This window comes from Rutidosis leptorrhynchoides, chromosome 1 (genome assembly GCF_046630445.1).
Source record: "Rutidosis leptorrhynchoides isolate AG116_Rl617_1_P2 chromosome 1, CSIRO_AGI_Rlap_v1, whole genome shotgun sequence".
NCBI classification, from domain to species: domain Eukaryota; kingdom Viridiplantae; phylum Streptophyta; class Magnoliopsida; order Asterales; family Asteraceae; genus Rutidosis; species Rutidosis leptorrhynchoides.
In genome coordinates this window covers 152,166,503-152,180,422 of record NC_092333.1, presented here as the reverse complement: position 1 = coordinate 152,180,422, position 13,920 = coordinate 152,166,503, and the positions used below count along the sequence as shown (strand labels likewise).

The window sequence follows — 13,920 nt, the reverse complement described above, 5'->3', positions numbered from 1 at the left end:
AAAGAAAAAGAGCGCGTCAAAAAACGTCAAAAAATAAAAATAAGAAAGAAAAACGTCGAAACTTAAAAGTCTAAAAACTAAATCTAAAAAGTTGTGCATAAAGGTATTAAGGCTTAAAAGGAATTCTATATCCAAAACGACAATAACTTAAAAGGCACTAAAATATATAAACGGCGTCGCAAAATGCTAAAGTGCCTAAATCTTAATCTAAAGAAAAAGCACTTAAGAAATTTTACGGCAAAGTCTTAAAAGCTAAAAATCTACGGCAAATCTATAACTACGAAACTAATATTACGAACGATAAATATACAAATTACGATTAAATGATAAAAAGACAAATTATAACTAAAATGATAAAAATACAATTTTTTTATGAAAATATTATTTTTATATTTATATTATATAAAAATATTAAACTATATAATTAATAATAAAAACTTAAACTAAATATTACAAATTAAATATTAAAACTAAAAACTAATTATTAAATTAAACCTAATAATAATAATTAAAATATTAAACCCTAACGGCGCAATTAATGTTGGGATCAGACCTGTCAGATTCAACCATGCGGTCGCATGGAATTAAGGTATCCGGTGTGATGACCCGGAAATTTTCGACCAAATTTAAACCTGAATCTTATTTGATTTCGATATGATAAGCAAATTCTGTAATGTTGAAATCTGAAAAAAACTTTGAACTGTATTCATATATTCATTTAATCTTTGACTATACCCGACGATTCACGAACAATTGTTTGTAAATAAATATGTATACATAAAAGTATATATATTATTTTGAAATTATAAAATATAATTTAAACATTAAAATCAAATACGTAATGTATGATACAAAATAATTAAACTGTTAGGAAGAATGAAGTCATGTATATATGTATGATCTTTGTACTATGTATATTGTATTAAAAATTCGAATATGTTATATGAAGGTTACATAATAAATAATATGTAATATTAATATATAAAATATAATTACAGAATAGTATTATATTAATGAATATTACTTTCATTATTAATATTGATATCAGTATTATTAATAATATTAATTTAATACCTAATATATAGATATGAGTTTGGATAAACATAATTTGTTATATCAATATCATTATTAGTATTACTATTAACATTGGTATTATTATTTGTATTATTAATAATATCAATTTTAATATAAATAAAATAGGATATGTATAAGATGTTATTAATATCAATAATATTCATATTATTTTAAGTAGAGTTATTAATAAAGTTAATAATAGTATTATCGTTATCATTGTTGATATCAGTATAACTGATAATAAAATTTCAATTTTAGTTATTATGATTAGTAATAGTATTATTATTATTATTATTTATATAATTATTAAATCATTAATCATTAAATTTAATTATATAAAAACCATAAATTCGTACGAATTGGTTACAGGTTGCAATCAAACTTTATCCTAATTTGTTTTGGTCTATATTATGGTACGATCCAGTTTTCAATAAGTCACTATAACAACAAAAATTTGTTTAAAGTCAATATAGATATATCTTTTTCATATTTTCTTTTGTCTGAGCTAATATAACCTGTCGACTAGCATTTGAATATAAAACAAATAATTGATCTGTATTATTAAAAAATTCAATCAGTTTCACAACTCCCTCTTTTCTTCTTCTCATTTTGGTCGATCAAAACCACCTTTGTTTACATCATTCAAACCGTCACCTCACCCCATTGTGGTTACCATCCAACACCCACTAACATGAACCACCATCTTTATATTCTATGGTCACTAAACAAACATCACCACCTCTAGTCTCTATGTGTTTGAAAGAACATCAACAACCAAAACGCCATCATAATTATCAACTGTTTTCGAAGTGTGCTGCTGCTACTGTATAGCTGCAAAACCACCACCAACTAATCGTGTAACTTCAGCTGCTATACTTGTTGTTCTTACTACTGCTACTACAGAAACTATATATCTGCGTTTCTATTTATAAACCCAAAACACCACCTGTTGACACCTTAGACTGCTACCATTTTCTGTTTCTTTATGCTGCTGCCACAGTTCCTGTTTGCTGCTGTTCTCCGCCATCAAAAACAGCCACCTGCAACTTTATTTTGCTACTGCAAACAGCCACTAAACATCACTATTGAACCTCCACAAATTTCGATCACTGTTCAAATTATTGCTGCTAAATTCGTTTATGTTTCTTCACGCCATCATTCCTCTTATCAAAACCACTTTTTGCTATCTTCCAATTCCACCCTAAACACACAACTAAACCAATCCTTTTATATCTAAAAAAAACTGGAGAATAAAGTTTACTTTCTACTCTAGTCGAATTAGGCATCTTCTGTACTAAAACAACTATATATTATATAACTCAAGGATACAGTGTAAATTACATTTAAAACCGACTGATTTCCAGTTTCAGAATACTACTCCGGTTAAACTATCTACCTGTTATTATCTCCTCGCTGTTAATTTTCTTCTATCTTTCTGTTTCGATTAAACACAAACTCAAAAACCCAATTGCAAATCACTGTTACTGCTGCAGCTTGTTCGCGATTAACTTGCAACTACTGTTCCTGTACAGCCACCACTCCATCATTTAATTTCAACCTACGCTACTCCCATCATTTATTGATGCTATTATTGCAGCCAAAAACCAACATAACGTCATTAATTGATGATCTTGTTGGAACAAATAAGTGTATTGATTATATAGAAGAATTAGGGATTAATAGAATAACGATAAATCGGTGACTTACTTGATCGAGTGATGAATCGATAACCTTCTATCCATTGACGATTGCTGGTTGAGTAATCCGTGGAGGATGATGAGGTGATGATTGATGATGAATTATTGATTAGGGTACGCGTTCTTTTTATTTATTTATGTTTCTGCTTTTCACGATTTGTATTACCAGATCCAAAGATCCACAAGGATTACTTGGGCTGTTATGATCTAGTGTTTCATATTTGGGCTACCAAGTTTCTTTTTTTTAATTGTTGGGCTGTGTTTTATTGAATTGTTGGGCCGAAACGAAACAGATCGGGTTAAATACTTTTGGTATACGATTTGAATCAGAAGAACATAGAATGGATGCATGGTAAGGAGTGGTTGTGCATGTGCGAGAGGTCATGGGTTCGAGTCTGGTCTGGCGCATTTCTTTTTAGAAAAACTTCATAAGGGTATATACACTTTTATTTTAATTCTATTATTATCATTACTATTGTTTTATTGTTATTATTAGAAATTGTTATTATGACTAATATTATAGATATTATTGTTATTATTATTTTTTTTTTACTAATATTAGTATTAATATCATTTTTTTTGTAAGTATTAGTATTATTATTATTATTATTATTATTATTATTATTATTATTATTATTATTATTATTATTATTATTATTATTATTATTATTATGATTATGATTATTATTGTTATTTTTATAATTAAGTATTAATAAGTAATATCATTATTGATAATAATTATTATTAAGTATTAACAATACGCTTATTATTAATAATATTATCATTTATGTATTGTTATCATTATTATCATTATGATTAATATTACTAAAATTTATCATTTTGTTTTCAATAAAACTATAATTATTATTATTATCAGTATTGTCTACATCATTATTATTTAAAATGGTTACGTTTATGAAAGTAAAAGTTTTAAAGATATTATCAAGGTTATAAGTATGATTTAATCATATTAACAATATTTATGCAAATGTTTATATATAACAAGTTAAGTATTTTTATTAAAAATACTAATCAAAAATATGTAGATATAACTAGATAAATATTAAACTTTTTGAATACATACACAAACTAAATATATAATATATAATTTAAGATATAATATAAACTTGTTTGATTACGATTATATATTTTAATATACATACTTAATATAGGTTCGTGAATCCGAGGCCAACCCTGCATTGTTCAATATAGTCATATGTATTTTTACTACAAAATACATTAGGTGAGTTCATTTGCTCCCTTTTTACTCATTACATTTTTGGGCTGAGAATACATGCAAATGCTTTATTAACTGTTTTACAATATTTATATGCGTGAGTTTCATTTGTCTTTTTACCCTTTATATTTTTGGGCTGAGAATACATGCGCAATTTTTATAAATGCTTTACGAAATAGACACAAGTGATCGAAACTACATTCTATGGTTGGATTATTAAACCGAATATGCCCCTTTTTAGTCTGGTAATCTAAGAATTAGGGAACAGACACCCTAATTGATGCGAATCCTAAAGATAGATCTATCGGGCCCAACAAGCCCCATCCAAAGTACCGGATGCTTTAGTACTTTGAAATTTATATCATGTCCGAAGGAGGATCCCGGAATGATGGGGATATTCTTATATGCATATTGTGAATGTCGGTTACCAGGTGTTCAATCCATATGAATGATTATTTTTGTCTCTATGCATGGGATGTTTATTTATGAGAACTGAAAATGAAAATCTTGTGGTCTATTAAAATGATGGAAATGATTATTTATGTTAAACTAATGAACTCACCAACCTTTTGGTTGACACTTTAAAGCATGTTTATTCTCAGGTACGAAAGAAATCTTCCGCTGTGCATTTGATCATTTTAGAGATATTACTTGGAATCATTCATGACATATTTCAAAACACGTTGCATTCGAGTCGTCGAGTTCATCAAGATCATTATTAAGTCAATTATGGTTGGATGAAATATGAAATGGTATGCATGTCGTCAACTTTCAATGAAATGAAAGTTTGTCTTTTAAAAACGAATGCAATGTATGTAAAATGTATCATATAGAGGTCAAGTACCTCGCGATGTAACCAACTATTGTGAATCGTTTAAAATCGATGTGGACTTCGTCCGGATGGATTAGGACGGGTCGCTTCATCCGGCTCATGCGATCGCATGGGCCTGGATTCCAGATCAGTTTTGGGCTTCGATCAGGTTCGGCCCAATCTTATTTTAATTATTTTTTTTCTAATTTTAATTTATAGAAAAATATTAATATTAATTTAAATAAACTAAAAAAATAAATTACTTATTAGTTTTTATAACTAAAAAAAATATAAACTTTTTAATTTAAATACTTAAAAATATAGAAATATATTTTTCTCTTTTTTTTATGTTTTTATATTTTTATATTTAAAACTTATATAAATATATTTTTACAAAACTAACTTAAAAACTAAATTTTTTTTATAGTGTTTCGCTTCGGCGTTGAGTGTTCCCCGGCAGCGGCGCCAAAAATACTTGATGTTATGCGAGGTGTATACGAAATAGTTATATTTTTATTGCAAAATGCTATTAAATACGATACAATTTTACACAAGTTATTTATTTATTTATTTATAGAGTGGATATACCTAAACCTTGCTACAACACTATAGGCAGTGTACCTAATCGTAAAGTAGTGTAGTTTTTAGTAAGTCCGGTTCGTTCCGCAGGGAGCTAGCTGAGTCTAACGCTATATTTATTTTAAACTATATTTGTATCAATATATATATATATATATATATATATATATATATATATATATATATATATAAGTAATATTATTATTATTATTATAAAAGGGGGGTTTTTACCGTTTAATGACCGGTTTGTTGATTTTATGTCTTAAGTCACAATTAAAACCTAATGTAAATTATTAAATATAAATACAACTTAATTTAAAGCGTAAAGTAAATGATGATAAATAAAAATGCGATAATTAAAAGTATGATAATTAAAAGTGCAATAAATAAAATGACAATAAATAAAAGTGCGATGAGATATAAAATAAAACAATTATGCTTATTTAAACTTCCGTAATCATGATATTTGACGTTTTGATTTTAATTTATTACTCTTGGGTTAATTGTCCTTTGTCCTGGTTTATTTGATACGTCTATCTGGTTTTTGTCCATAACAGTCCATCAGTCATAAATATAAAGTGCGAGTGTCCTCGTCAAATTACCCTTATACCCGAAGTCAAATATTCCAACTAATTAAAGATTTAAACTGTGACGCAGTTATCACTTCTGTCAACAATTACACCAGCTATCACTGTATGTAATCCACCCCTGTTTTGATTAGATATGAATATTAATTTACCCACTTGATCAGTTTAAATAATCAATTACCCAACCCAAATAATTAATTAAATGATTATAATAGATTCCGTATGAATGTCACTAAATAGGACAACCATAATCATTATTAATTATTAAGTTAATTAATTTGAAGATAGGTTAGACAGATTCCAATGAGTTGTCACTCAATTTAGACAATACCCCCCATCTATTAATAGTCCATAGTCCAATGCCCACAAGTGTCGGTCTTTTGTTTAAACATTAATTATGGTACAAAATCCAATAACCCCGTCATAATATTTAGTCTAACATCACGATTACTTCGGCTTAAATAAGCATAATAATAACTTAGTTACGAGATATTAATTTAAAAAGGAAGAACATAGCTTACAGTGATTATTTATCGCGTAGCGTTACACAGACAGAGTTCCGACTTACAAAACCTTAAAACATTTCTTACAATAACCCAACTATTATTAAACTTAATTTAAACTTAATATTATAAATATAAATATATATTACATTGATCAGAGGAAGGAAAAGAAAAAGATGTGTAAAACTCGGCTGAAAATGTTGCAATTTATAGCACTTGGCCTGACTTTTGGCCCCATGCGATCGCATGGAAAATGTGCTTCCAGGCCATGCGATCGCATGGCTTCAGATTCCAGCTCATAATGATTTGTTTGCTAGCTTGTCGACGTTATATTTAATTATATAATTATTTATATATATAATTTATATAATTATATAATTATATATATATATATATATATATATATATATTATATTTATGTGCATAGTTGACTTGTAATTTTAGGTCCGTTGACTCGCGCGTTGATGCTCGGTTTATGTCCCGATTCTGGATTTTCGAACGTCTTTTCGTAAGCGTAGATATCTTGTACTTTGTTTTTTGCAACTTGTACTCTTGTCATTTTTAGACGTTTCTTATCAATAAATTGAACCATTTGAATTATTTCTTGTTCATTTGAGCTTTTTGGTCATTTGCGTCTTTAAATCGCCGTTTTCTTCTTTTCTCTTAGCACTTATTTATTTAAACGAATATTACATAAAAATAGAACAATTGCAACTAAAAGCTTTACATATTGGAATGATATTGTGCCTAAATATATGGTCATTTGGAGCACTATCAGAGACTTTGTCTAAGTTATTTATCAAGGAAGTGATATCAAGGCATGGGGTTCCTATATCTATTTTTTTTATCGAAATACTCGTTTCACGTCTCGGTTTTGGAATAAGTTTCATGAAGATAGGGGTACTCAATTGAAGATGAGCACGGCATATCATCCCCAAACGGACGGTCAAACCAAGCGTACGAATCAAACGTTGGAGGATATGCTACGGGCGTGTGTTATTGATTTCGGTGGTAGTTGGGATGAACACTTGCCTTTGGTGGAATTCTAGTACAACAATAGTTACCATGCTAGTATTGGAATTCCACCGTATGAGATGCTTTATGGGCGAAGGTGTCGAACTCCTATTTGTTGGGGTGAAGTGGGACAAAGAGAAATCGGGAGTACCAATTTAGTTTTAGAGACAAATAGTAAAATTGAGATGATTCGGGCTCGACTTAAGGCGGCGCAAGATAGACAAAAATCTTATGCCGATAAACGAAGGCGACCAATTGAGTTCCAAGAAGGTGACATGGTGATGCTTAAGGTTTCGCCGTGGAAGGGTGTTATTCGATTTCGAAAATAAGGGAAGTTAGCTCCTCGGTTTATTGGGCCTTTCAAAATGTTGGCTCGTGTTGGTGAGGTTGCTTATAGACTAGAGTTACCCGAAGAGCTTGCGGGAATTCATAACACATTTCATGTTTCCCATCTCCGTAAGTGTCTTACGGATGACTCAACTTGGGTACCGTTAGATGAAATCACGTTGAACAACAAATTAGAGTACGTTGAAGAACCGATAGCCATTCTTGATGAGAAGATCAAGTTGTTGCGTAACAATGAGGTGAGAACTTATAAAGTGCAATGGCGACATAGAAAGGGTTCGGAATTCACTTGGGAACCCGAAGAGTTCGTTTTAGTGTATCTTCCTTCTTATCATGCGGCTTGGATCGCGAGGACGCGCTCTGATTCAAGTAGGGGAGAGTTGTAACACCCCGTTTTTCCTTTGGCATGTTGTTTTGATCGACGAACGAAGTCCAAAGGCTCGTATTCAATCTTTATTGTGTTTGACTTTAGCCACGTTTGTTTAATCTAGTCATAAAATGAAAAAGGGCCTGAAACCAAAAATTACGACTGCAATTTATGGCCTTACGGCCGCAGCTTTTGAGCAGGGAGACATGTTTCTGAAAACAGCCAAAGTTACGATCGCAATATTGGGGATTACGGCCGCAATATTGGGGATTACGACCGCAATATTGGGGATTACGGCAATTTTGGGGATTACGGCCGCAATATTGGTGCTGGCAGGTTACGAATTTAACCTTAAATTTGGGGTTTTTAAGGGGCTAAATGGTCTTTTTACTTAGGGAACGGTTTGTAGACCACAAATGCAGATCTAATCTTATCTTGAGCTCATTTTATCTCTACCACACACACACACTTTCATTCTAGAGAGAGTTAGAGTTTTAGAGAGAGAGAGCTCATTTTTGGGAAGAATAAGACCAAATCTTGCCTAAGTCCAAGTTTTAAAGTTGTTTCCTACATCTTTAGGTATGTTTTGGTGGTAGTGGTAAGTTTTAACTCCGAGTTTCAAGTTCAAATTGATTTATAGCTAGGGTTTGTTCATGTGTAGTTTGTAAGACCTATTTTAGGGTTAAATAGGCGAATTTGGGGTAAACTTGATGTATGGAAACCCTAAGGTTTGTAATCTAGGGTTTAACCTTGTGATTTGAAGTTTATAGAGTTAATGGTGTCATTGAATCACTAACACACTTATGTGTTAGTGAAAGTTTGTTAATGGGGTTCGAGTTTGACCAAATTGTGGGTCTTGACTTTAAATGGGGCAAATTGGAATGTTGACCTAGTTGGGCAAGTTGGGCATAAGAATACCCCAATTTTGTTTAGATGGTGTTATTGGACTTTAATCACTATCTTTTAGTGATTAATGATAGTTTTGACTTTGAATGGGCGGGTTTGTGCAAATGGGTCATTTAATGCAATTGTGTCATTAAATGCACAAGAGTTAAGTGTTGGTGTCTAGTCCAACTAGTGGGTATATCGATTGTATATTTAATGTACTAGTTACCTTCCGCTGAAGCTTGCGAAGTTGTATAATCATCACCTAGGAGTTAAGGTGAGTGGAATAATTATGCATGTATGTATATAGTATATTTATTTGTATGCTATGGCATGATCCACGAAGCCGGAAGTGTCATAGTATGTGCGAGTATGCTATGATGCGAACCACGGAGCCGGTGGCATCATGGTACGTGTATTGTAGTGTGAACCACGGAGCCGGTAGCACTAAGGTACGTTTGTTGTAGTGTAAACCACGGAGCCGGTAGCACTATAGCACGAGTGTTGAGGTGTGAACCACGGAGCCGGTATCGCCTCAACGAGAGTATGACTCGAGTTGCGATGTGAACCACGGAGCCTGTAGCATCATGATAATGCGTATGGTGTGAACCACGGAGCCGGTAGCACCATGACGCGAGTATGGTTAACCATATGGATTGTGTTTGTGGTAGTGTAGCATATTATATTATGTTGTTTATATGCTATTGGATATGCTAGTTGCGGTATTGGAGGTTATTAGTTTTATACTTGCGATGGTAGGCTAATTATTTTTTCTAGCATGTATGCGGTATGCGTGTAAGTGGTTGCAAGTAGGTATATTATATATGTATGTATATAACTATTGCATTCACTAAGCGTTTTGCTTACCCCTCTCGTTGTTTACTTTTTAGGTACAAGTGCGGAGAAAGGGAAGGGGTTGTCGGGGATTAGATATTCCTATGATGATTGTGTAGGCATAGCTTTTGGAAGACGGCCTATTGTTTTGGGTAGTTTAGCCCCAAACCATGCTCGTGTGTTGTTTGGTTTAAAACTATCATTTTAAGGTCAAATTTGTAACACATTTGATTAAGGGCCTTCGTGCCAAGTATGTAAACTTTAACTTGTTGAACGTTTAAATGTTTTGTATGAATCGGTCGACATCATGTAACCATTTAAGTGGCGTGATAATGGTTTACTATATAAAAAAAAATTCGGGTTTAAAGACGGGTTGGGTCGTTTCATGCTGAATCCTGTTGGTTAAGGAACCTACTTCTTGAACTACACTTGCCTCTCTGCAAAGCTACTCTCTTTTTATGCGACAACATCAGTGCTACTTATCTATCCGATAATCACGTTCAACATCAAAGAACTAAACACATTGAACTCGACATCCATTTCGTTCGAGAAAAAGTCCACAAAGGCGAGGTTAAAGTTCTACATGTTCCCACTAGATTCCAAGTAGCTGACATATTTACGAAAGGTTTACCACGTGTTCTGTTTAATGACTTTCGATCCAGTCTTTGCCTACGCTCTTCTACGGCTGTGACTGAGGGAGGATAATAGTCAGTCGATATAATAATATTGTACAGCACATTATATTATTGTACAGCACATTATATTAGTCGACTTTATTGTTGTATAGCTATTTTAGATTGTAGACTCACTCTCTTGTATCCACAATAAGTGGAAGATTAGTTTAGCATGTGTCCCTAAAATACTGGACTCTTAGTTAGCAAGGTTAGCCATTCTCTGTATATAAGTACCGATGTACGCTTGTAAACATCATCAGTGAAATTATTCAAGTATCTAATACTTTCATTATTGTTTCCACTATTAGAAGTATGATATATGATATATATGCTAAAATGGGATGTGTAAGTCGCTGGTGTTTTCCTAAAGACACTAAAAGAGATTGACGGGTAAATTTTCGGAAAAGCAAGTATTTGGCGTAGCGTTGGATCGTTGGTGGCTAACGGGAGACTATTAAATTTTCAAGATCGGATTACATGATGTTGTAGAATTAACATGAAATGAAATTTGTATGTCTGTGTAGAGATAGAAATTTAAACTGCTGAAGAATAAACAACTAATTATGTTACATAACACTTTGATTTTTTTTCAAGTTTGCAAATTCATTACTTATATATATTCAAATCAAACCCTCATACTTTAAAGCGTGAAGAAAGAAGTACAGCACATCTTGAACCGTTATTCATTTTATGAATTTTCTGACACTCAAAAGCGTAAACAATCACTTCCTACTCTCACCCTCTTAGGTGTGAGATTTATTCAAGTACAATCATGCTTAAAACCATGAAGATTTAATTGAAATTTGTGACGTCCATGTTATTCAAGTACAACAGACCTTTCAGGATCTTGAACAACAGAACAAATCTATAGTTCCAAAATGTTTCCCTTCGATTCGCCTAGTTTCATATAATCCAAGTACGACTTACCATCAAGTTTTCGAGCAAAACATTCTTTGAAGTATTCCTCAAGTGGCACTCGCCGAAAGTTTTCTACCTTATGTTGTGCCACAAGGCTTTGTGCAGGGCCTACTTCTGTACCCATAGTGGAGCAGTAGAATGTCGCCACTGACAACCGCTCATTGTGCTCATTGACCATTGCTCGATGCTCGATGCTCTTATACACACCATTACTTACGATCTGCAAAACACACACAAAAAAAGTTCTGAAAAATTGAAGTAACAATTTCAATCCATTTTCTTATCACTCGCCTTATTTAATTTTAAAATGTGTCAAGTGCGTAATGTACTCAAAATACTTAGCCTAACCTTACTCAAAACTATACCTGGGTCGGGTCGATTTGGATAAAGGGTCAAAATGGTTTTAGGTTGAAATGGGTCATGGGTCGTGGGTCAAATGGGTGAAATTTTAAAAGAGTCCAAATGGGTCAGGTTGGGTCAGGTCGATTTGGATAAAGGGTCAAAATGGTTTTAAGTTGAAATGGGTCATGGGTCGTGGGTCATTTTAAAAGAGTCCAAATGGGTCAGGTTGGGTCGGGTTAACAGTTTTAAAAGGGTCTCAGGTCAAATGAGTCCAAACGGGTCATATTCTAATATACTTTAGGTAAGTCATTGGCTTTATGTTATTACCTCCATTATGTCACCAATGTTAACTACCAAAGCATTTGGTAGAGGTTTAATGGTTACCCATTTTCCATCTTTTCGAATTTGGAGACCGTCTGTTTGGTTAAGTTGATAGAGGATGGTTAAAGCATCTGCATCAGAATGTGGTGAGAATCCGAGAGCCAATTCAGGCTGGGGACATGGAGGATAGTAATTCATTCTCATTGCTTGAAACCCATCTTCAAACAGTTCACTCATCTCCTCTGTTTTTATTCCCAGAGCTTTACCCATTTGGCCCAAGATTGCCACTGCTAACTTTTTCACTTCTGCACTGTAGGCTTCCAACTTGTCCCTGAAGTTGATATCACCCAAGTGCATAAAATATAGGAATATATAACATTATCTGAATTTTGGAAATGCATAAACTGGGAAAATGAATGGGTTGGTTCAAATTGGGTAACGGGTCAAAATGGGTCTGTTTCAAATGTACGAGGTAACTATCCCCTGTTGTACTTGGTGGTACATTACTACATTTTAAGATACAGTTGTTTGTCATTTTATTTTAAGTCAATTATCATAATTCACTTTCGTACTAACTGCAACATATATATAGTATACTACCAAGACATTATAGAACTTATATCTAATTTACTATTAAATAATATTATTTTCATTAAATGATTATATTTATTAATAATCAATTCAACAAAGTGATTATTTAAACTTTAAGACTGATCACACTTTGGAATACAATTATTTACTTAATTATAAGTTTATAACTGTATAGGTATTCTACAACAATAACTTTAAAAATGAACATCCAACCAGTAGCACATAGAACCAACTTCTAAAAATAGGCGATTACATTTGTATAGAATAAATAACGAGAGAACCTGAGGAGAGGTGGCAACTTTTGAAATAGTTGAGATTTCCTGAGATGACGTGGAAGAGTTGTTATGGCAAACATGTCGGACCAATCAAGCTTTTGCTCCTCAGATACGACAAACAGTTGACCGAAACCTTCATAACTGTTTTCTTCTTGCCAAAGATGTTTTTTCTCTTCCATTGAAAGACCGAAGAAATCCAAGATTTCCCTCCTGAAATCTTCTAATAACGACTCACTTATCCCATGGTTGATAACCTGTTAAAAAAATTTAGTTAAAAAAAAAGTATGTTTAATTCTACGTACAGATATAAAAAATTTTGGATACATATATAGAGTTAGTTACTACTTACTACTAAGCTAAAACCAAACCTGGAAGAATCCCCATTCTTCAGAAGCGGTATGAAGCTTATTGAGCTCAGATGAATAAGTTGATGTGTTTTCAATCAAGTTGTGAAGATCAATAACCGGCACTGAAGGATTAATAGTTAACGGATCATCAGATGATACAAATGAGGAATCATGATCATCAAGTTGATGCACATATCGATGTGGGATCTTGGTTATAGATGGCTCATCACGTACAAGTTGTTGAACACTTGGTACAAGCAGCGATCTCCCTAAGTTAATTGTTTCTTCTTCTTGGTTTTCCATTACTATCAAATCCAACATTGAAGTTAGAATGTTATATGTGTATATATATGTATATATTATTAAACATTACACATAAGTACGCATATATACAAGTGAAAGCTTTTAGTTGTTTCATATAATATATACTCCTATCCTACTCCTACTCCTATATAATATAATAAATATTATTAAATTAATAAAATAATATATATATACTCGGTATATAATATAATTATA

The 13,920-nt window shown here is 32.2% G+C and overlaps 1 protein-coding gene across 1 annotated transcript in view; it reads right to left on the bottom strand.

The window, feature by feature from the left end:
* The window catches only part of LOC139866283 (protein SRG1-like), a 56,326-nt gene extending 42,622 nt beyond the window's left edge, over positions 1 to 13,704 (bottom strand). Inside the window, exons 1-4 of the mRNA XM_071854476.1 lie at positions 13,423 to 13,704; positions 13,061 to 13,308; positions 12,195 to 12,519; positions 11,535 to 11,745 (exon numbers count right to left, since the gene is read on the bottom strand). Of these exons, the coding sequence (XP_071710577.1) occupies positions 11,535 to 11,745; positions 12,195 to 12,519; positions 13,061 to 13,308; positions 13,423 to 13,704 (1,066 nt within the window). The remainder of the gene's footprint in view (positions 1 to 11,534; positions 11,746 to 12,194; positions 12,520 to 13,060; positions 13,309 to 13,422) is intronic.
* Positions 13,705 to 13,920: the final 216 nt, after the last annotated feature.